Source organism: Xenopus tropicalis, chromosome 2 (genome assembly GCF_000004195.4).
Source record: "Xenopus tropicalis strain Nigerian chromosome 2, UCB_Xtro_10.0, whole genome shotgun sequence".
In the NCBI taxonomy this organism is placed as follows: domain Eukaryota; kingdom Metazoa; phylum Chordata; class Amphibia; order Anura; family Pipidae; genus Xenopus; species Xenopus tropicalis.
Window position 1 is genome coordinate 166,517,227 of NC_030678.2, and position 25,488 is coordinate 166,542,714.

General features: G+C 41.8%; 1 protein-coding gene across 6 annotated transcripts in view; it reads right to left on the reverse strand.

Moving 5' to 3' along the window:
* The window catches only part of fat3 (FAT atypical cadherin 3), a 334,300-nt gene that overhangs the window by 192,534 nt on the left and 116,278 nt on the right, over window positions 1–25,488 (reverse strand). For all 6 annotated transcript variants that reach the window (XM_031897341.1, XM_031897340.1, XM_031897339.1 and 3 more), the window contains exon 3: window positions 10,536–10,850. In XM_031897341.1, the coding sequence (XP_031753201.1) occupies window positions 10,536–10,850 (315 nt within the window). The remainder of the gene's footprint in view (window positions 1–10,535; window positions 10,851–25,488) is intronic.

Below are 25,488 nucleotides of genomic sequence, written 5' to 3' on the forward strand. Positions count from 1 at the left end.
AAACTGAAATAGTTACAAAACTACAAATAATAAAAAATGAAGACCAATTGCAAATTGTCTCAGAATATTAACTCAAAGGTAAACCCGTTGAGCACGAAATGCGTAAGGCTATCTTATGTGAAACGCAACTCCCCATAAAAAAATTTCTGAATTCTTTGACGATGTGGCCCGGACAGTGCCTGCCTATTTCTATACCCTGGTTGCTACCCTGGTTGCTATGACTATATAGGCAACCCCATCTTAAGGCTTAATGCTACTGAGCGGAATGCTCTAACTGTCAAGCAGGAGCCAATGAGATTAACAATGACTCTTTGCCCTTTTAAACTATCCCTGTGACAGCAACGCTCCGTCCATCTACATAACCGGGAAAGGATAACAGTAATGGAAGGGGAAATGTGTTTTTTCATTTGCCCAGAAACAGATTTCATCTAAACTCGCTCGCTCACCTTTTGACGGACCTGTTACAAAATCAATGGCTGCCTCCGCGTGATCGCCCTTTAATCAGCAGCATCCCCGTCTAATGAATTACCTCTCATTGGCGGTGTGTGTATGAGGGATAGCGGCGTGTAGAGCCGATTACACGGAACTGGCACTTTAAAGAGAAGGTCAGTTCAAGTACACGGTTATATATCCAGCCTGACTGGTATTCTTCCCTCATTGCCGGAGAAGATTGGAATGAAATAATTAAAAAGTAATTTAATGCCCTGACTGCTAATGAATGGAAAGTGTTATGTACCCATTGAGTTAGCTGAACCCTCACTATATAAGCAGTAAAAAGTCATTAATATATTGGCTTTAGTTAGCCTTATTTATTGTGCTGTGCCACCAATGGATGTTCTGCCCATACTAACTGCCTCTGAGTAAGGGCCTCATCTCATCATGTTTTATAACTGAATGCCTTCTGAGATGTGGAGATCCTGCCCAACTGTCAGGCCTAGTGGCATTTCTACATTCTTCCCAGAGTGTTAGTGTTGTCCAATCATAGTGGTTCCCCAACTGTACTTTTATATTCATTCTCCCTTACCTCTAAAACAATGTATAACCATAGTTAAGGAAAACACGTGCTGCTTCTATGTATGAAAGGTCTTCTGATCCAATGGCAAAGTTGTTTTGGCCAAAGCTTCAAACAAACATCCACTCTTCAACATACTCATCATCTCCTGTTATAATGCATTTATATTTTTTTAGCTGAGCTTAGCATGGCGTGTATAACCCATGAGAAACCTATGGAGCTCACCCAGCTGCCTCTGTGCCTGGTCTTTTCAATGTCCTGTCTCTCAGTTGACCATGGTCATCCATGATGTCTAGCCAAGGTCCATGGAAAGCTAGTCAGTGCAGTAAGAGGTCCAATAACAGGTTATTGACATAGGGCCAAATGAATGAATTAGCCTAAATTCCCCCGATATCGCCCACCAGTAGGTGGGGATATCGGGAGAAGATCCGCTCGTTTGGCGACCTCGCCAGGCGAGCGGATTGTTACGTGTATGGCCACCTTAAAGAAAAATGGAGGAATATCTGTTCTTTGCACCTTGCGCCCTGCCCTGTAGGTAGTAAATGACTTATTGGAGATGGTGAACTCATAAGCGCTGGGTAAAGAGCAACTCAACAACGTATGCTGCATGCATAGTGACATCTTCACAGTAGCTTGGGAAAACAGCAATAAGGGTGAAAACTCTACTTAGTAGCAGCTACTTGTCACCAGAAAATCCCCTGCCATAGACAATAATGAGAATTGCCTCTGCCAAGACACACGTAGAGACAGCAATCAGTAAATGAGCAGCATTGTATTTTTTTTTTGTATGCGTGACAAGTAGCTGCTACTAGAAGCTCCGTGTGTCTTCACCCTAAAAGAATAATGGGGTTATGTAATAAAAGGCACTAAGGAGCAGTAACCCATAGCAACCAATAAGCAGGTAGCATTTACCGGTCACCTGTTTAACAACTTATTGGTTGCTATGGGTTACTGCTAGTGATGAGCGAATCTGTTCGCGAAAAATTTGCAAAATGGCAAAAATTTTGTGCGACAAAAAAAATTGTCGCCCGCGACTATTCTTTTGTCGCCTGTGGCTTTTATTGTGTCGTGCGGCTATTCTTTTGTCAGCCGCGGCTATTGTTTCGTCGCCAGCGGCTATTATTTTGTCGCGCGCCTATTATTTAGTCGCCCGCGGCTATTGTTTCGTCGCACGGCTATTATTTAGTCGCACGGCTATTCTTTTGACGCCTGCGACTATTCTTTTTTGACGCCGGCAGCAATTTTTGGACGTGCGGGCGAATTTTTCTGCGGCAAATTCTTTCATCTGTTTCAGGAAACAATCCGTCAATGGCGAAACGCGGAAATTCGCCGCGAATCCATGCCTGGCGAAACATTTCGCCCATCACTAGTTACTGCTCCTGGCCAAACTTAGTGCCTTTTATTGCATATGGAGGCTAGTGTTCTGCATTCACTGTTCATTATCACTTTCCATTGTTTAACAATCACTCCCACAATCCTCCAACAATCACCCTGGGTCCCCTGGTTCAACAGCAGCAGAACAGATACAGCTTCTATCTGCCACCAGTTCACGGGTAATTGCAGATCTAGACGGCGGCAAGGTGGAAAATAGCAACGCTAACACCTTACTAATTACAAATGCAGCGGCTTTGATTGGAGATTAGTTGTGCTCCAGTACATGTTAGCAACATTATCTATTCTTTCTCTACTCTTTATATATAAACACTCCTACAAATAGCAGGAAGAATTGAATTTCCGTCACTTATTTTTTTATAACTTCATTACACATTTTATGCACCCCCCAATAGCATTCGTCAGACTTTAACCCCCTATTTTGCAATCACTATTACGGCCCTCCAGGGTCCTGCATGGCAGTGGTGTTTACGATCCTGGAAGAACAACACACTCATTAAACGGGGCTGCAGTGTAATTTATGTGTGTGTATAATAAACGGAAACAAAAGGCTGAGCCGCTATTGCTCTCTAGCGCTCCGGCCCGCGCTCTGCCGTGATTAATGGCACAGTAATCTGTAAAGAGTATTAGACATAAAGGGAATTAATTTGGGCTGCCCTCCACTTCACCCAGTACTAATATCTGTGCCCACGCCTCCTGCGTGCATCAGCGTACCCACAATAACATACATTATTAATGCCGCTGCACATCGTTACTAAATTCTGCATCAACTGCACAAACACCGGCTCTGTTTGCCGAGCTCCCGAATTAACATTCAAGAGATGAAACTTCATTATTAACCTTTTCGGCGTCTATTAATTATTATGAAAAGGAACTTAGCGTTATTAATTCAGATTCACCCTTCTGCATTCATTTTTAGTTTATAATGAAACTATTCATAGAGCTTGTACAGTTTGATCTTGTTGCTGGGCTTTCTCTTGCTTTTATAAAGGTGCTTCTGCTTTCAGATTTCGCCGAAAAATTTGCAAATCTTTCATAAAATTTGCGAAACGGCGTAAAAATTGGCAAAGTGGCAAAAATGTCGCGCGGCTATTCTTTTGACGCCTATGACTATTCTTGCAACAATTTTTGGACGCGCGACTATTCTTGCAACAATTTTTGGGCCCGAGGCTAATTTTTCTGCGGCAAATTTTTTCATCCGTTTCGCAAAACAATCCGCCAATGGCGAATAAGGATGTAGCGAACCTCAAAAAAAAAGTTCGTAAACCCGTTCGCGAACTTACGCCAAAAAGTGCGAAAGTTTGCGAACTTTGCGAACCCCATAGACTTCAATGAGAAGGCGAACTTTAAAACCTAGAAAAGCCATTTCTGGCCAGAAAACTGATTTTAAAGTTGTTTAAAGGGTGCCACGACCTGGACAGTGACATGCAGGAGGGGGATCAAGAGCAAAAACTTCTCTGAAAAATACTTTGCTGACACAGCGTTGCGTAAAAACGCAAGCTATTCCTATGTATACGCAAAGGCAGCTGGCAGACCTAGCGGAAATACGCGGCGTTTTTTGCTATTTCGCACTATTAGCACCATGGAAACGGGAACTTGTTCGCGCGAATTAGTTCGCTACATCGCTAATGGCGAAACACTGAAATTCTCCGCGAATCCATGCCCATTCGCCCATCACTAGTAGGGATGCACTGAATCCCAGATTCGGTTCGGGATTCGGGCGAATCCCGGCGTTTTTTTGAAGGATTCGGTTTCAGGCGAATCCGCGGTCGAAACCTGAATTGAATCCGAGCCCTAATTAGCATAAATTTGTATATGCTAATTAGCATTCGGAAAGGGTTAATGGTCGGGGGGAAAAAAATTCTGTGCAGCGATTTTTAACTTCTTCCGAACATATGTTAATTAGGATTTGGGATTCGGATTTGGTTCGGGATTTGGCCGAATCCCTCAGGGTGGGTTTGGGGGTTCGGCCGAACCCAAAAAAGTGGGTTTGGTGCATCCCTACTTATTTGCTCCACAATCCACATTAGGGTCATTTACCCCAACCAGTGGCTCGGGGGCAACATGTTGCTCACCAACCCCTTGAATGTTGCTCCCCAGTGGTCTCAAAGCCAATTCTGGCTTGGAGGCAAGTTTTGGTTGCATAAAAACTAGGGATGCACCGAACCCACTTTTTTGGGTTCGATCGAACCTCTGAACCCACCCAGCAGGATTCGGCCGAATCCCGAACCGAATCTGGGATTCAGTGCATCCCTAATAAAAACCAGGCACAAACAAAAAACTCCTGTAGTCTGCCGGGGCTACCAAACATCCAATAAGGGCTCTCATTTGGCATTCTGGGAACTTTGTTATGCTGGTGTCGCTCCCCAACTCCTTTTACACTGGATTGTGGCTTTTAGGTAAAAAAAGGTTAGGGACCCCTAACTGGATAAAAGTGCAAGAGCACTATAGGGCACATGGTGGATTGGACCCCTTTGTGTTGCAGGTAATAAAGGATCCCTATTATTGTCCCTTAAAGCACCAATGGAAATCTAGGCCATATATGAGGCTACAGCATGGAGGCTAGGTGTCTTTATATTGTCCTTCATTTATATCGCTTATATATAGGGTTGCTACCTCTGTCAGCTTTCTCAGTCATGCAGGGGTGACGAGAGGCACGGAGAAGGCGGGGCTGTGACATCGCAGGCAGGAAGGAGGTGGGGCCTTGCCATCATAGGGGCGGGGCTATGATATGGTGATTGGCCGTCAACGTTATACACCAGGGCAGAGCTTGCTCTATAGGTTCTGGTGCCATTGACTAAGTAACTTGTCCACAAACTCACGGTGACCAACAGAAGGACATAGGAACTCAGGCCTCCATGAAAGAGAAACCAGATTCTCATCTTGTACAGGTATAGGACCCGTTATCCAGAATGCTCGGGACCAAGGGTATTCCGGATAAGGAGTCTTTCCGTAATTTGGATCTTCATACCTTAATTCTACTAAAAAATCTTTGCCTATTTGTGTCTGTTAGTTACCCCTCCAATATAGATTGTAAGCTCTACGGGGCAGGGGCCTCCTTCATCTTGTGTTTCTGACTCTTATTGCAACTGCACTTTATATTTATTGTATTTATTGTTGTACTTTGTATTTATCCATTATCTTTAACCCCCCTGTCTGTATTAATGAATTCTACTGTACAGCGCTGCGTACATAAGTAGCGCTTTATAAATAAAGATATACATACATACAAAAATCAATAAAACATATATTAAACCCAATAGGATTATTTTACATCCAATAAGGGGTAATTATAACTTAGCTGGGATCAAATACAAAGCACTGTTTTATTTTTACAGAGAAAAAGGAAATCACATTTAAAAATCTGAATTATTTGATTAAAATGGGGGTCTATGGGAGACAGTCATTCCGTAATTGGGAGCTTTCTGGATATCGGGTTTCCGGATAACGGATCCCATACCTGTAATTTGTTGGGTTTTTTTTGCTTTTTCTTGCTGATTTGTATTTTCAGCAGAAGGTAATAGTCTATACAATTTCTCTTGATAAACTATAAGCAAAAAGGGTTTGTTTTAGCTGGAAGCACGTCCAAAGCTTCCAGAATTTAACAGGACCCATTTATCCAGACTGGGAAAATTTGCACCAGAGCAGGTACCTATGGCAAACAACTGAATTTTCACTTTCATTGTACCTGGCTAAAAAAAAATCCAATTACTGATTGGCTGCTATGGATTACTGCTGGGATGCATACTGTATTGGTCAAGACTTTATAAATGAAACCTACTCTTATTTTTATTTATAAAACACCATCATGTCCTGCAGTGTTGTACAATAAATGGGTTTATACATTAAACATGCAAGAAAACATACAGAACAACCAATAGCCAATACAAGAGGACCCTGCACAAAATAGGTGGCCATGTTATTCAGTAGACTTCAACAGCAAAAAATCAAAAGTCGTCATCCTCGCTTAAGCAAAATAAAGAATGAACAATTCAGTTTCCCTTTCCAAGTCCAGAAGTAAATCAATAGAGCCTGCCTGGTTCCTCTGCAAGACGCTCAGTGAAGCATATTTGTTAATAAGAATGTATAGGTGCACACATTCAGCCGGCAAGGACTCCTACCAATGGCAGAAAAAGATTGAATATCTCTATACATTGTTACTGATTACTAAAAACACAGCGGGGCTTCAACTGGTTATTGATATCCACACATGCCCCGAACCAGATGTTGCTTTCTGTGCAACTGTGTTTCCCGGTCTTAACAATGGGCCCCCTACAGTGGTTCAATTTATCAGGTTGGAAATGATATGACAATTTTCACACACATTGCTGCCCTACATCATTGTCCTCCCCCCAGGCTTGGGTTTGGTACTCTGCAAGCTTTAGATGTCCCACGGGGCAGTTAAGGTGCCCGCAGTAGATCTCTGCTATCGGAGGTGGCTACCTGCTCTTGAAAAGGCTTTCCACCAGTAACAATAGGAGTTGCAGGTGGAAAGCTCTTCGCATTGCTTCGGTAATCAGACTTCAGAAAAAGAAGCAATGAGAAGGGCTTTCCATTGGCAACTCCGACTCCTATTGTTATCGGTGGAAAGCCGTTTTTGTAGTATTTTGTCAGCCATGATAGCAGAGATCTATCGTGGGCGACTCAACCATTCTATGGGTGAAGACACACAAAGCTACTTAGTAGCAGCTACTAGTCAGGGCTACTAAAGGCCAGAAAATCCCCTGCCATAGACAATACTGAGAATTGCCTCTGCTAAACCACACATAGAGACAATTATCAGTAAATGATCAGCATTGTCTGTTTTAGTAGCCGTGACAAGTAGCTGCTACTAGTAGCTCTGTGTGGGAAAAGCCAAATCGTTCTTTGCTTTGTTGTTTTAGGGCTCTGGTACACGGGGAGATTAGTCGCCCGCGGCAAAACTCCCTGCTCGCGGGCGACTAATCTCCCCGAGTTGCCTTCCCTCTGCCATCCCACCGGCGAACATGTAAGTCGCCGGCGGGATGGCAGACGCGGCGAGGCGATTTCGGGAAATCGCCGAAAAAGCCTCGCGAGTCTTTTTCGCCAATTTGCGCGAAATTGTGCCACCGCGTCTGCCATCACGCCGGCGACTTACATGTTCGCCGGTGGGATGGCAGAGGGAAGGCAACTCGGGGAGATTAGTCGCCTGCGAGCAGGGAGTTTTGCCGCGGGCGACTAATCTCCCCGTGTACCAGAGCCCTTAGAGGTTTTCAGAGTTTTTTGATGCTTTTATTTGTGCAACAAAATTAAAAATTGCATTTATTTGTATTTTTCCACATTTTGAAAATCATGGTTTTTTTTGTCACTTGACATTTGTAGTTTCAGAGAAAATAAGTTAGGAAGACCTCTGAAATCATGAAAATGAGAATTTGATAAATGGGCCTCTAGACTGTAAGCTCTACGGGGCTTCCTACTGTGTCTCATACCACATGGCACTTACTCCCTGTGTATTTATACTTATTTATTGTATTTATTATAACACTTGTCCTCCCTGTGTGTAATTCTGTATTCTGTAAGACTGTACAGTGCTGCGTACCCTTGTGGCACTTTATAAATAAAGTTATACATACATATGTCTTAGATGTGGATTGGTCTTGACTGGTTAAGCGATTCTCCCAAACTCAGGGAGAATAAGCGCAAATCGGCTCTATATTTAGCATTTAGGAAAAAACATTAATTCTGTACAGATCACAGAGAAGGAAAAGCTGAATAATATTGGTCAGTTGATGGCAAAGTCATGGCACAATATGTAGGTTTGGCACACTGTATTCGGTTACATTTCATTTATAGCAAAATACACTGTACAGCTTGAAAATATAGGTCACTTCTTTAATAATAGACCTACCCTTTAGTAAAGCTGCTGATTTCCATTTTATAATTAACTTACTTTGGACAGAACAGACATTGGCTTTAGGACGGAGAGTAATGGATGTTCCGGAATCTATACTTTCCTACTGACAATATAAAGCACTGCCTGTAGATGTCGAATCCTGTTTGAATAAATGAATCTGCTACCTGGGAAAGTAATGAGCTGACCCAAACATGTCTAAGTCATTAACCCAAAGAGTGCAGTTATACATGGCAAGCCCCTATGGTAAGTATTACTCATTAACTGTCTAGTAGGATCCAATGCAATTTCAAGAGGAACACAAAAGACCATGCAGCTATGTAGGCTTTGCCACCAATAAGAATGTATCTATTCAGAAACCTCTAGAAGCAAGCTCAAGTACAAAATGCTTTAGAATAAAATTTGTCTGTAATTCAGAAGCCTTTACATTTTGTTTTAATCTCCTAAAGCTGTAAAGGTGCCCATACACCTTCAGATCCACTTGCTTGGCGATGTCGACAAGCGAGCGGATTTTCTCCCAATATCCCCACCTACGGGTCGGCAATATCGGGGGAAAATATAGGCTAATACGATTGTTTGGCCCTGGGGCCCAAGGGACCGATATTGGCAGCTATAATCAACCCGTGTATGGCCACCTTAACTAAAAAATAGCAACTCAAACAAGTCCTTGGTCATTGTGCCTTTTGCAGTAGACTGGACACTTAAGTGTTCATTTCATCCTATTATTTGGCAAAGTTACTAGACTGGCAACGCCCATAAGAAAAGTCATATTGTAGACTTTACAGTGGTGGCCATCAGTAGACTGAAATGTACATTCTGAACGAATTCGATCAAAATGTATTTTATAATTTTATAATAATATTTGGGGAGGGGGTATTTAGTCAAAACCTTACTGGCCAACACAAAATCATGTCCAAAAACTGGAGGCTCAAAGATAGCAGATAAGAAAATGTGGCTTGGTGGGTCTCTCTGGCTTTTTACAAGGGGTTTCACTGGACATATTAAAAAGGGAAAAAAAACTCTATGCTATCTGCTACAAAACATACAAGGAAAATGGACCCAATATATTCAGTTGCAGCCAGTAGAACTCCCTTACTATAGTCAGCAGTGCTGTGTGTCCATTGCAGCCATCAATGCCCTTATGCTACTATTCTTTTGAGGCTACTGTGATTGGAAAAGAGGACCGTGTTCTGTTTTGGAGGTCATCAGTGAGAGGATAGAACTGTGTCTAGCTCCAAGAAATGTCATAGGGACATCTAGAACAGTCAACCATAGACTAAGGGGCCCATTTACTTACTCACGAACGGGCCGAATGCGTCCGATTGCGTTTTTTTCGTAATGATCGGTATTTTGCGATTTTTTCGGAAAATTATCGCGACTTTTTCGTTACCAATACGATTTTTGCGGAAAAACGCGAGTTTTTCGTAGCCATTCCGAAAGTTGCGATTTTTTCGTAGCGTTAAAACTTGCGCAAAAAGTTGCGATTTTTTCGTAGTGTTAAAACTTGCGCAAAACGGCGCGCCTTTTAAATTTTAACGCTACGAAAAAAGCGCAACTTTTTGCGCAAGTTTTAACGCTACGAAAAAATCGCAACTTTCGGAATGGCTACGAAAAACTCGCGTTTTTTCGCGCAAATCGTATTGGTAACGAAAAAGTCGCGATAATTTCCGAAAAGTCGTAAAGGCGCAGAAAAAATCGCAAAAAATACGAAAAAGTCGCAAAATGTTCGTTTTCCAATCGGAATTTTTCCAATTCGGTCGGAATTCGTGTCTTAGTAAATCAGCCCCTTAGACAACAGGAAATCAATGGTAGCTGTTTGGTGGCCACACAAGGACAATAAATATTGCTTCAGCAGTAACAGAGAAGCCATTACAATATTATTATTATTATTATGGCCTGACATACAAACATGACCTTCTCTGGGTTTACAGGAATAACCTCAAAGGTAATCAGTTAAGTTCCAATAAAATACAATGTCCTTGCCCTTCTATCATAACTACATCTTCAAAACAGCCACTACTGAAGTTCACAGCACTCAAATCAAAGAGAGGAACACATGACAGCTCAGACAGGTCACTGTCCCGCTGGTTAATACAGGGACTGACCATTGGAATTGCATTATAGTTCAGTAATAGCCAGACCTGTGGTTAGTTGGACATCCTTACTGTAAAATAAGCATTGATCAGTTCACAGTAGTGTTCAGACTCTTTGCAAGAACTCTGTATGGAACACTGTTGCCAAAATATCTTAATATTTTTTTACCTGTTTTTGGATTGATGGCGAAAAAATTTTGTGGGTTCCCACTTGTGATGCGGTAAGTTAACTTATCGCTTGAGTTGGAGTCCGGATCTACAGCTTGAATCTGAAGAACGGATACATCTTTTGGAGAATTCTCCACCACAGATGGGTAGTAGATGGGCTCTGAAGTCAGAGGGGCATTGTCATTGACATCTTCCACTTCGATGTAAACTTCTATAGTGCAGAAGAGTGGGACAACCGCCCGATCAGTTGCGTAAATTGTTAGCCAATATGATTGGGTTGTCTCTCTATCCAGTATATCCGCTGTGTAAATAATCCCTATGAGAGAAAAGAAACACAATATCATTAAACATTCATTCATTGGGAGAACGAAGCAGATCATTTGGGATAGAAAGTACTGGACAGCTACGGAAAGGACCAAGGCCTTATTACCTGTACACATATACTATAAGTCATATCTAGAAAACGTATTGCCCTGCGGGAAGAACAATTTAGGCAGCACGGTTCAGATTTTGTTGAATTCTTAATTTTTAGATTTGATTGGATCCTGTGCTGGGAGGGGGCTGGAAGTCATGGGAGGCGGGGAAATGGGCGGTAAGGGTTGCATGCAGGGTCGGAACTAGGGGTAGGCAGAAGAGGCAGCTGCCTAGGGTGCAATGATTGGGGGGCACCAGGCAGCCTCTCCTGCCTACCCCTAGTCCACTCTCTTTAGTCATTGCTTGTCCTTATGCGGTGGGGGCAATGATCCATAGAATCACAACGTGAATCCCACCCCACCCCCCGTGCTTTCAACTGCGCATGCGCGCCAAAGGATGGGGGCGAATGGGGAAGGTGCAGGGGCGAGGTGGCCGACCGGGTTGCCTAGGGCGCCCGGTCAGCTTGGCCCACCCCTGGTTACATGGGTCGGGGAGCGGGATGTGGTGCAGTGATCAAGGGCTTAAATGGGCTGGTCAGGTGATATAAGGGAGAAGACACACAGAGATACTAGTAGCAGCTACTTGTCGTGGCTACTAAAATAGACAATGCTGATCATTTACTGATAATTGTCTCATGTGTGTTTTAGCAGAGGCAATTCTCAGTATTGTCTATGGCAGGGGATTTTCTAGAGTTTAGTATCTGTGACAAGTAGCTCTCCACCCTTACAGTCCAGAGAGGTGTACAAAAAACTGATAGTTACAAATTTTCTGATAAGTACAATAGCAGCCCTGAGTGGTGATCCACCAGCCCAGTGTAAAGCATATGTACGAATGGCCAGAGCTTTAAAGCCATGTAAGATCGATTTGGCAGAAAACAAAGGACGTCAAAGGACTACAATCCAGCCTAAATCCCAGATCCAAACATGATTCAGCCCACCCCTGTCTGGGATCAAACACCACATACATGTTTTATTTACATCCTCATTTCTATTGCTATACCTGCTCAGTAAAATATAATGGAATAGGATATTATGGGCATGAAGCCATACTTATATGAATATTAGTGTTCATTCATACTAGAAGCTATGACAAGAGCACTTTATCCATAGGTCCTAACAGACAGTTCCATGTAATGATCAGGCAAAATAACTGCTTAGATTCGCTGGGCAGAAAGTCTAAACACATGGATCAAACCCATAAAACAAATGAGTTGTTTCCTAATACAAAATGGCTATTATAATAAGTCCTGCGCTTAAGGGCAAATGCCCATACCTAGTGCCCTCTTACCTTCCAGTTTGTGCCTGTATGTTACCCAACCACTTAGATTGTAAGCTCTACGGGGCAGGGACCTCCTTCCTACTGTGTCTCATACCACATGGCACTTACTCCCTGTGTATTTATACTTATTTATTGTATTTATTATAACACGTGTCCTCCCTGTGTGTAATTGTGTATATTGTAAGATTGTACAGCGCTGCGTACCCTTGTGGCGCTTTATAAATAAAGTTATACATACGTACAAACATTATATTGTCCCACATGGAGAACAGCATCCAGGCAAATTGCCTGACAAATGGTACGGTACTAGATTAAATACCCACCGACGTGGAGATCCCATAGTGTATGCATGATTTGGGACTGAAACACAAATAGAAGAATATTTTATTCCAGGGAACTGGTCGGAGACGGCGCTAAGGGATCAGCAATGCCCAGAAGGTGCAAATTGCATTAACACGGTGTATCCTCTCACAGCGAGGGTATAATTGCAGGAAAAGAAGGCAATTTGGGCAGTGTGGGCGGCGATGTTCCCGACACATGGTGCGCATTTCTCAACTTGTGATTAGAATCTTAAATGTCAAAGGTTCCCCAGTTTGAATTATGAGGTGAAAACCAGACGGGGCTGTAATATATTGAATTACCTGTTGCTTCTTTCTAGGTTGGGAAGTTTAATACATTACAGGTTTGTGCCGCTCAATCCTTATTACTATTTACATCCAGAACTGATGCCCTTATTGGTTCCCCCCGGCCTGTCTAGTCCTCCAGCTCGTATAGTTACAATGTCCAACCTGTAACTGTCAGTTTAGGCCGACAGTTTTAGTTTAGCCAAATTGCACATAGCAACAACTCTGGCTATTACTTAGCTCTAATTTCCAGCATCCCCAGCCAACAGCTGCTGGCCCCAGCGTGCAAGGAGTTCAGCGGCAGCTGGAGAAACAATGCTTGGAGATTCCAGACCCCATACTCGCACTTGTTGATTTTCATTACACTTGCAACAACTGCTTCAGTTCAATGTCAAAGCAACACCAAAATCAATGGGGGAGAATAAAAGTGCAGAAGAGTGCATAACACTTAGTTGCCCCTGTTTGGGTGGGACAGTGCAGATGGTAAAGGATAATACAGAATATCAGAGTGCACACCTTACCAGAACCTGAATCACGAGCGAGGTGCAGTACACTGGAAAAAACCCATTTAGCAACTCCAAAAATAATCACCTAAGCAACAAAGTGTCTGCACACTCAAAAATTGCAAAAGACAATGATGTGATGTGCAAAAAGGGCGCGAATTTCAACTACAGAGACAGAAGTATAAATTCTGCTGTAAGTTTATTCTCTTTCTGCCCCTTTTTTTGCCCCTGATGAAGACCCATTATTGGGTTGAAAAGCGTTGGGCTTATTTTCTATGTTTTGTATTTAATAAATCTTTTCTTTTGCAATTTTTGAGTGTGCCGACACTGGAACGTAGTTATGGTTTTAGTTGGTTATGGTTCATATTCATTATATTTCCAGTACGTTGGCCCTTACCAATTTTTATTCTCGTTACAAAGGCATTTCCTCCAAGCTCTGCTTTTCACCATACGGCTATTTTTCAATGTGTTTTGACACTGGGGAATTCACACCACTATTTATAACGGATCTTTAAAGAGACACTGTCATCACAAGCTTTATTAGCCTTGTATTATTTTCTGCAACATTATAGCTTTAGAAAGTTATGTATTTTGGACGTCCAGTCGATATGTTTACTTAGCCTCGGCCACTAATCTCTCCCACTCATTCAAAGGCTGACTGATGGAGAAGGCCAAGGGGGCCCTGCTAATTACAATGTAAAATAAAATATAATACAGGTATGGGACCTGTTATCCAGAATGCTCGGGACCAAGGGTATTCCAGATAAGGGGTATTTTCATAATTTGGATCTTCATACCTTAAGTCTACTAAGAAATCAATAAAACATTAATTAAACACAGTAGGATTATTTTACATCCAGTAAGGATTAATTATATCTTAGTTGGGACCAAGTACAGGTACTGTTTTATTATTACAGAGAAAAGGGAATCATTTAACCATGAAATAAACCCAATAGGGCTGTTCTGCCCCCAATAAGGGGTAATTATATCTTAGTTGGGATCAAGTACAGGTACTGTTTTATTATTACAGAGAAAAGGGAATCATTTAACCATTAAATAAACCCAATAGGGCTGTTCTGCCCCCAATAAGGGGTAATTATATCTTAGTTGGGATCAAATACAAATCACTGGTTTATTTTTACAGAGAAAAAGGGAATCATTTTTTAAAATCTGAATTATCTGATTAAAATGGGGTCTATGAGAGACAGGCTTTCCGTAATTCGGAACTTTCTGGATATCGGGTTTCCAGATAAGGGATCCCATACTATATATATACTTTAAAGTCTGTGGAGACAGCCAAAATGTTAGTTTGACGTTCATAGCAATAAACAAATCTTTTATTTTTCACTAAGTCCTGTGAGTGCTGCATTCATTCTTCCATCTATATATAAAGGGTTTTATTCTGCCAGTGCTGATGGAGCTTTGGGTATTAAAACAGAGAGCGGAAGGGCCTTATAGTGCACAAATGGTGGTGACTGAGACCCTTTCCAATGGGAATTTACGCACCGTGGGCGCTCCCTCCGATACAGCCCTGGGAATCTAATTCCGCATTGGTGAAAGCAAATAGGAAACAGTAGACAGAGACAAAAAAGTAGACAAATCTACATGTGCTCTGGTAACATTAGCAGCCTCTTCAACGTCTGTGGGATAGGAAAAGAGATTAAAAAGCTGCCGGTTGTTGGGGAAACCTGAGCCGAGCACGTTAATGTCTCAGCTGTCACACTGTAGCCGGCCAATAATTCCGAATTGCCCGTGACAGCTCCACCAGCTTAATCATGGCCACCGTCTCCACCAGGGGAATCACCTTCCCTTACTGAACCTTTGACGTCCTTTGAAGTGTGGCAGAATAGCACTATTAGACAGAGGACATGTGCTCTTTAACCCCCATACAAACAGCATAGCCTGGGCAGCTGCCAGAATGGAGCTGCTTTTCATTAGGACCCGTCATACGGTTGTTAAAGGCAGAGACAGGCCTTCAGCCATAATGTCCTGATTTTTTGATGATTTTAGGTCGAAATGTGATCCTGGCCTATTCTAGATCTGGGGTTGTGGCCTGTGAATGTATAATATATGAATTTGTCTCCTGTGATTATCTAGATGTGATCGCAGATCATACACAGGGGCGGATTCATGTTGTCAATGCACGGATAAGGACCTAATGGACATACTAGTTGTTAGCACCTGGACTACAACATCCAGAATCATCCAAAAGCCAATGGGGCCAATAGTGGTATACACTGATGCATATAAAAAGGAGCTATCACAGTGTTTGCCTAAGTATACTGAAAAGACCCTATGACAAGTATACACTATGGTCAGTTTTATTAACCTATTTGTTAACCAGTTCATCCAGAAGAAACCCATGCAGACAAGGCAACGTCTAGTGCAGCTAGTGTCCTAGTTGGAATTGGGAACTCAGGATCCCAAACAAACAAGGCACATAGATCTGTATATATAACTTACGAACAAGTCAAGAGGGTTGAGGAGACCGCCTCATACTCATGCAAATAAGTCAAAGGGATTCTGGGAAAAAAAGTCCTTAAGGCTCCTAGAAAAATTCCACTTACATGGGTTTAACCTATTACATATAACTTATACTTTCTGGCTATTTCAAGAGGAAGAAAGTGTTAAATCACAGGTAGGGTGTCAATATTTAATGGGAACACCCATTGAGTCTAATCCTTGAGTCAATGTTCTGCAGGAAAGAACCCTGGGATGGTGACCTTTTTTAAAGAAAAGAGTAAAAGGTAAGCAAATAGAGTCATTGGGTTTTTATTTCACGTCATATGTCCATACTGTATGCTGGCATATCCTCAGTCTGTAGTAGGAACAATCTCTGCTAATTGTTTCTACTACATACTGTGCTAGGTGGTTGACCAGTCAGAGTCCAGACCAAGCACTGGTCTTATAGACATAGTATATTTCCAATCTATTCCTTATTGGACATGGCAGACCCAAGATGATTCTAGAAGTAATGAGACTTACGGTAAAGTGGGTGGAGTCCGATAGACAATTAGTCATGGCCTATATGAATCAGGGAGTGGGCTAAAAAGTCTTTTAATCAAGACTTATGGAACAGTTCTGTATAAAGCCAAGTCTATTCAAATACATCCTACCATCGAGGACACCATAATGGGTTGACTGGCACAGTAAAGAATTTGAACGAGCAACCTGCCAATCTCGACAATCTCAAGCCTCATTTTAATGGGTTTAGGCATTAAATACAATGTACATTTTATTTTATATTTTTTTGTTAACTCTTGAAAAGAAGATCATAAATGGAATTTTTTCAGAAGCTCGAAAAAGATGCAATTAGCGGCTGCGAGCGGAACACTTTAATGGATACAAAGGAAAATCGCTCTGTGAATTACGGTTCATTTTTGCCAAAGTGACATCTTCCAAGATGTCCCATTTTGTGCAATAAAGGTGAAAATGCTTCCGATCGTCCCTTTTGAGCAGGTTCTGGTACAGAACAGAAGACCTGAGCTGTTTCTGACTGTGAAAATGATTCCAGCTCTTGATGGTCTGCTTTGAAAATTGCTTGACAATTGATCTTGTCCTCCAGGAGCAAATAGCCTGAAAGCAGATGTTCTTTTTCAAAAATAGCTCCAACTCGTATATTTTCTTTTTTTTATCATCCATGATAATTACTTAAAGCAATCCTTTAGCAAAATGGCAGCCCGCTAGCTTAGGGCACATTCAGATAATGATTAGAAAGGGTCTAAAATCCCATTGGCGGATGATTGCATTGGTGCACGGTCTGCGGACAACACTTAGGCCTTGTGGTGATCGGATAGTTGGACGGGAAGTCAAATATAAACACCAGCTTAATTTGCTATTAAATGAAAGCAGTCTTGGTAGAGGCCCTGTCTTGTTTTGGGAGCAATGAAGTACTGAGAAACAGATACATTTTTAGTCTAAGCTTCAACAAGAGAGCCCTGCCATAAGCCTGAAATCATTTCATGGGACCCTGGATGCAAGGAGTGCAAAAGTGTGCCCCTTAAGGTCCCCATACACTGGCAGATCTGCTCGCTTGGCGAGTGGATCTTCTCCTGATATCCCCCACCTACGGGTGGGCGATATCGGGAGAATCCAGGGTAACTCGATCGGGTGGCCCTGGGGCCAAACAATCAAATTATAATGACGGGCATAGGTCAAGTCGGTCCGGGGACCGCATCAACGACCCAATACGGTCTCCGATCCGACTAGATTTTCTAACCTGCACGATTCAGATCTGGACGATTTCAGGACAGATATCAGTCGGGCAGGCCTGTCGGAAGTGACCATACACGGGCCGATTAGCTGCCGAATCGGTCCATATCGGCAGCTCTTATCCGCCCGTGTATGGGGGACCTTTAGTGCTCACTTGTATTAGTGGTCTGGTTGTGCCTTCACCTGGTGCTGGATTGGAAGCCTACGCACTGCTAGGGGTTGGCAGAATAAGCATGTTCCTTTGCACATGTCCCAGCCCTTGTAGTTAGGCTGGTATTTTACCAGCTAGGCCAGTGAAATACCGGCTGGGTGGCAACCCTATTAAAGCCATGATTAATTTGCACCCAAATCATAATTATGCACCCCGCTGAAAGGTATAGGTACATTTTCTGTGAATATCGAAATCAGGGGTGGCCAATAAGTTGATCGTGGTCCACCAGTTGATCCCCCATGGATTTCTGGTGGACCGCAATGAAGCCGGGGACGCAGAAGTGCCACGTGAATGCGTACGTATGCATTTGCGCTGCACTTCTGCATTCCCTGGCCATCGGTCGATCGCCGATGAAAAAGGTCTGGCCACCCCTGATCTAAATACTAAAAGTTAATTTTAGGATGCCCCGTTAACTGCCTTGTCCTCTTCCAACAATTGCTCTGAAGAACTAGGAAGTTGCAAAATGAAAGTACTTTCAGTTTTATTGTTTCCTTTGTTTAGTGCAAGAACTAACAAACACTGTGTATATTTCTTTTCATTAAAAACCAACAGGCTGAAAAACCCATGCTGAACACAGCTCTATACTGCCCCTTTAAACCCACCAAAGCATTCCAAGCTGAATACTCGTAAATGAAAGGAGCCATTCATTTGTAACTGTACAGAAGGCAATTGTTAGTTGCTGTGCTAGAATGCGGTATCATTCCACACCCTTATTTCACACGCGTGTGCCAGAAGGCAAATACCTCTCGCAATTCTTGAACTCTTGCGAGGGAAAAGAATGTGGTGCCGGTGGCAGATGGAAGAACAAGGCATTCCGAGGGAGAATGCTTAGGATTGCGGAGCATTTGTCTGTTCGATGGGGCCATACAATCAGCGCTATTTTATTCCTACAGTAGGTGTTTTATTTAAATGGAGCTAAACAATCCGAGCCGCAGGAAATAAAGTCAAAGAGAAATTCCTGCCGAGAAGCAATATCGGGCATTAACCTGCAAGAGCGAGAAGGAGGAATGCATAAATTCTCCATCAAGATTAGGATCAAGCTAAGTAGGGCAATTTGCTATTTTCATTAATTCAGTTTCAACTCAAATGTACAGAACTGAATAAAGCTCCGGAACAAAGCCGTGGAAGCATCTTCCTAGAACTTATGCTGATGCCCATGCTTATTTTGGGTTAAAAATGGCAAAAATACACCCAACTAGTAATTCCTTTTAAAACCATGAGATTTGTTACTTCTGGGGATACAGACTTCCTATGAAGAGAAGAAATGCAGTTTAAGTGTGTTGCACCCAAATCATACTTTTTGTTGTATAGTGTGTCAAGGCGCAACCAACTTAGTAGAACAAACCTGCAGCCAGGAGAAGCATTTGATTGGCTGGGTTTGCTCTAATTTCCTGTTTGTGTCAATTGGGCAGGTTCAGCCATGTCAACTGGGCAGGTTTTTCAATATCAACCCCCTCAAGGTGGGTCTATTAGTGAAAGATCTGGTCATTTGGCGACCACGTGTATGGCCACCTTAAGAGTTTTTATGTGTTTTTATTAAAAACTTCACAAGAAAGAATTAACATAGCTCAGACCGACATGCCGGCCAAAAATTACAACTTACAATGAAAATTCACCCCCCCAGTCCACTGGCCAAATGTCCCGATGAATAACCTGACAAATGGACAAAAGCAGTCTTGGACTTATTCCCCTTTGAAGTCCCACATCTGCCCAGGACCACTCTTATCCCATAAAAAAGTTACAAACCTTAGACAATAAGGTTGTAATACTACTGAGTCGTAGTCCTAAGAATATCTAGATCATCAAAGAAGTGTTCACCCAAAATCATGCTCTAATTGACCTTCAAGGTGGACGTCCAAGAATATCTAGCACAGAAAAAGGCCTTCTACACAAATATAACTGTATCCATAAGTAGCCTCAAACTGGACCCCCTTAAAAAAACAAATCAAAATGGGCTAGTTTGGGAACAACTGCTGTAAGGTCAGCCAGGTCATGAAATACGGAACCTAGGAATTCATTGCTGGAGATCAGATTGGTTTGATGCCTTTCTACCACATACAATGGACCTACGTAATTACAATGTCTTACACAATGAGTAGTCATTGATGCATGGAGTCATCTGATTGCCATTTTTGGCAAGGGATTAATTTTCCCCCATCTGTGACTGGTTTGGCAGATGGTCTGCCATCTACTGGATTATCTGTAAGATCTTCTCGAAAGGTGGAACGAGATAGACATTTCTTTTTCCAGCTTCATTTATGTTGGAGCTCACGAATAGCTGGCAGTTCACAATACGATGATCCTTACTTGAGTTTTCACTAACAGGACAGTCCAAAAACAAAATACAATGTTTTCCCTTTACATTGTTACATTGTAGCTGGGGTATAAAGAAAGATGCACACATCAAGTGTACCCTTTTTAAAGTAAAGCACACATAACTTTAGATCGATCCAGAACCCTTACACAGCAATATAAATACCCCATTTCCAAAGATGATGACCACATGGGTGATTTCTGGGAAGCCCAACCCTTGTTCTGCCCAAGGAGAATGACTTAAGAATTATCTGGGTGGGTTGGACAGGTCCTCTAGACCTGCCCCAATGCCTAACTCCTCTTTTGGTAGGACAGGCCTGAATCGTAGATCCCAAGGGCTTACGAGATGGTGGAAGGAGTTTCATATATGATGACTAATATGATTTGGGATATGGTTTTAATTATTATACTTTTCAATATTCAAATGTTGGGTTTTGTGATGTCCTTCTTCAGGAGTGTTCTCCAGATACAAACACATATACAATTTTGTAGATTTAAAGATCATGTCAAGAAGTGTTTCCTTCATGAAGTCTATGTTTATCCTCCTCTAGCTGGTTCTACCCAACTTCCAGCATCTATAATGAATACATTATAAATCCCCATTTATGGAGGAAGGGACGTGTGTTAAATAAGGTAAATAACAGTCTCAATTCATTTACAGAAATGAATGCGAGTATCTTTCAGGTTAACATCTCCTTTACAAACTGGCGGCTTTATAAAAAAAAAAATCCATAAATGAAATAAAAAAGAAACAAAAACGGACAGATATAAGCACATCTCTATTTCTCTCGGTGCTCCCAGTAGCGCTTTATGCAGCAGAGAAGACAGGCCGCCTCTCTGCAAATCGGTTATAGGACCGGAGTTGTTGACTTATTTACTGTGGACTCAGAGCTGTTACGTTTTATTAAGTGAAAATGCATTTTATTATTTCTTCTTGGCTCGGCTACTGACTCGCAGGCACAGCTTTATGCTCCACTTAAATAAAGTTTCCCAGTGTTTTTATTTGGCAAAAAAAGTTACTTTCCCTCTGCTGAGAGATGAACTCAGTGTAAGGAAGATTATTCTCAAATATTATCTCAAACCACCTGAAACAGTAGGGCAGCAACATACGTTTTAGAAATTTCAAATAGGAACAGGTCTGAAGCTTGCACCTTGGGTGGGTCAGTAAGTCCATCTTGGGTGGGTCAGTAAGTCCATCTTGGGTGGGTCAGTAAGTCTTTCTTGGGTGGGTCAGTAAGTCCATCTTGGGTGGGTCAGTAAGTCCATCTTGGGTGGGTCAGTAAGTCCATCTTGGGTGGGTCATTAAGTCTTTCTTGGGTGGGTCAGTAAGTCCATCTTGGGTGGGTCAGTAAGTCCATCTTGGGTGGGTCAGTAAGTCCATCTTGGGTGGGTCATTAAGTCCATCTTGGGTGGGTCAGTAAGTCCATCTTGGGTGGGTCATTAAGTCCATCTTGGGTGGGTCAGTAAGTCCATCTTGGGTGGGTCAGTAAGTCCATCTTGGGTGGGTCAGTAAGTCCATCTTGGGTGGGTCAGTAAGTCCATCTTGGGTGGGTCAGTAAGTCCATCTTGGGTGGGTCAGTAAGTCCATCTTGGGTGGGTCATTAAGTCCATCTTGGGTGGGTCAGTAAGTCCATCTTGGGTGGGTCATTAAGTCCATCTTGGGTGGGTCAGTAAGTCCATCTTGGGTGGGTCATTAAGTCCATTTTGGGTGGGTCAGTAAGTCCATCTTGGGTGGGTCAGTAAGTCCATCTTGGGTGGGTCAGTAAGTCCATCTTGGGTGGGTCAGTAAGTCCATCTTGGGTGGGTCAGTAAGTCCATCTTGGGTGGGTCATTAAGTCCATCTTGGGTGGGTCAGTAAGTCCATCTTGGGTGGGTCAGTAAGTCCATCTTGGGTGGGTCAGTAAGTCTATCTTGGGTGGGTCAGTAAGTCCAAATGTCCTGTGACTTGATAAGCAAAATGTCTCAACTTCCATATGAAGGGGGGGGGGGTGATTGTCCTCATAATACTGGGTTTCAGGGACCCATGTTGGGTTCTGATTGAAGCATTGAAGCCCTAATAAGCTGGAGATTCTTGAAATGTGGGTGGAGTTAAGATGGGTCATGACTGGGTTTGGCAGAACTTGACATTGGTTGCCAATTTGCTAAAAGTGCAATGTTGATAAGCTGTGAGATGTCTGTGATAAACTTCATTTATACTGGTCATGATATACCATATCTAGTACAGGTATGGAACCTGCTATCCAGAATGCTCGGAATCTGGGGTTTTCCAGATAATGGATCTTTCTGTAATTTGGGTCTCCATGTCTACTGAAAAAACATTTAAATAAATAAACCCAATAGGATTGTTGTGTGTCCAATAAAGTACTGTTTTATCCTTACAGAGAAGAGGGAAATTAATGTTAAAAAAATGAATTATTTTATTTAATTTGCGGAACAGCCTTTTTGTAATTCAGAACTTTCTGAATAACAAGTTTCCAGGTAACGCATCCCATACATGAAGTTAAAAGGCTAAAGCAACTAGATTTGCTACTAAATAAAATGTTTATATGTTTTGGGTAGTCACAGTTCTTTACTAAGTAGGGAATCCCTTATCTGGAAACCCTTTATCCAGAAAGTTCCAAATTACGGAAAAGCCATCTCCCATAGACTCCATTATAAGCAAAAAATTCCAAGTTTTAGAAATTATTTCCTTTTTCTCTGTAATAATAAAACATTACCTGTACTTGATCCCAACTAAGATATAATTACCCCTTATTGGGGGCAGAACAGCCCTATTGGGTTTATTTAATGGTTAAATGATTCCCTTTTCCCTGTAATAATAAAACAGTACCTGTACTTGATCCCAACTAAGATATAATTACCCCTTATTGGGGCAGAACAGCCCTATTGGGTTTATTTAATGGTTAAATGATTCCCTTTTCTCTGTAATAATAAAACAGTACCTGTACTTGATCCCAACTAAGATATAATTACCCCTTATTGGGGGCAGAACAGCCCTATTGGGTTTATTTCATGGTTAAATGATTCCCTTTTCTCTGTAATAATAAAACAGTACCTGTACTTGATCCCAACTAAGATATAATTACCCCTTATTGGGGCAGAACAGCCCTATTGGGTTTATTTAATGGTTAAATGACTCCCTTTTCTCTGTAATAATAAAACAGTACCTGTACTTGATCCCAACTAAGATATAATTACCCCTTATTGGGGGCAGAACAGCCCTATTGGGTTTATTTAATGGTTAAATGATTCCCTTTTCTCTGTAATAATAAAACAGTACCTGTACTTGATCCCAACTAAGATATAATTACCCCTTATTGGGGGCAGAACAGCCCTATTGGGTTTATTTAATGGTTAAATGATTCCCTTTTCTCTGTAATAATAAAACAGTACCTGTACTTGATCCCAACTAAGATATAATTACCCCTTATTGGGGGCAGAACAGTCCTATTGGGTTTATTTAATGGTTAAATGATTCCCTTTTCTCTGTAATAATAAAACAGTACCTGTACTTGATCCCAACTAAGATATAATTACCCCTTATTGGGGGCAGAACAGCCCTATTGGGTTTATTTAATGGTTAAATGATTCCCTTTTCTCTGTAATAATAAAACAGCACATGTACTTGATCCCAACTAAGATATAATTACCCCTTATTGGGGGCAGAACAAGCCTATTGGATTTATTTAATATTTAAATGATTTTTAGCAGACAAGTTATGGAGATCCAAATTACAGAAAGACCCCTTATCCAGAAAACCCTAGGCCCCGAGCATTCTGGATAACAGATCCCATACCTGTATTACTTTCATACTCATAATCTTACATTATAAGATTTGCTTGTTTGGGCAAACGAGTAGATCTGTCCCCAATATACCCATCTAAGGGTGACCATATCGGGCCAAACGATCAAATTACATCGATGGAGATAGGAGTTGTTGGAGCGAGGACTGCAATAAGTTGACGCAGCTGACTCAGCCAAGTTTTGAATTAATAGAATAAATAGACAAAAGGCCACATTGCTATGGTGGACACACATTCTTATAGACAAAGAAAAATTCATGATATATAAAGAATGAAGCACTTCCCAGTAGTGATGGCCGAAATGTTTTGCCAGGCATAGAATCGCGGACAATTTCCGCGTTTCGCCATTGGCAGATTGTTTTGCGAAACAGTTGAAAAAATTAGCCGCAGAAAAATTCGCTGCACGTCCAAAAATTGTCGCCGGCGGCAAAAAAGAATAGTTGAAATAATAGCCGCGCAACGAAAAAATAGCCGTGGGTGACAAAATAATAGCCGCGGGCGATGAAATAATAGCCGCGTGACAAAATAATAGCTGTGGGCGACAAAATAATAGCCGTGGGTGACAAAATAATAGCCGCGGGTGACAAAATAATAGCCGCGTGACAAAATAGTAGCTGTGGGCAACAAAATAATAGCCGCGGGAGACAAAATAATAGCCACGCGACAAAATAATAGCAGCGGGAGACAAAATAATAGCCGTGCGACAAAATAATAGCCGCGGGAGACAAAATAATAGCTGCGCGACAAAAAAATAGCCGCGGGAGACAAAATAATTGCCGCGGGCGACAAAAGAATAGTCGCGTTTTTCTGCCGTACGACATTTTCGCCGTTTCGCAAATTTTTCGCCGCGGATCTTTTGAAAGATTTGCAGATTCGCTCATCACTACTTCCCAGTGTAGCATAAATTGAAGTAAAATATCACTTTGTGTGGCTGAACCTAGTTAGAACTTCTGAGTGTGACTTTTTGGTTGCACTATAGTTTTTTCTGATATTTGCTCCATTGTATTTTTTTCTTTTGATGTAAGTAAAGATTTATTTTACACCCCCTCACCTTTCTCCCTTCATAATTATACAAGTTTCCTTCACTAACAAGTTATACCAAGTAGACTTTGACTTCCGAGGTCTGTTCTGTGTACATTTGTAGCGCCGTGCCACCCAGAAACCGTCCGAGGAAACCATATATAGCCTGATGGATGCTTACCTAGGAAACCACAGAAAAGAATGTTCGTGTTTGTATAAGTCGTGTTTACTTATGATTTGCCTCAGATTTCACAAAAAAACATCAGGAATGTAACTTCATCCACTTGGTTCAATAATAGCATCAACCTCCATGGCTTTGATGTTGTTGTTTAGGAAAATATTCGCTGATACATTCCATAGGGTTCTATGTTTATGTAACATCTCCTATCAGTTCAAAATGTTTAGAACCATGAAGATTTTTGATGGAAAACATCAAAGTTCATGCGGTTTAATAGTTCATACGATTGTTCTAAACACCAGTGGAAAGATAACATAAGCCTTGTGAAGAATAAAATAACAGATCATGTATCAAGTGAAGCTAGCGCTATTGGGAGACACATTAATCAGCTCACAAAAA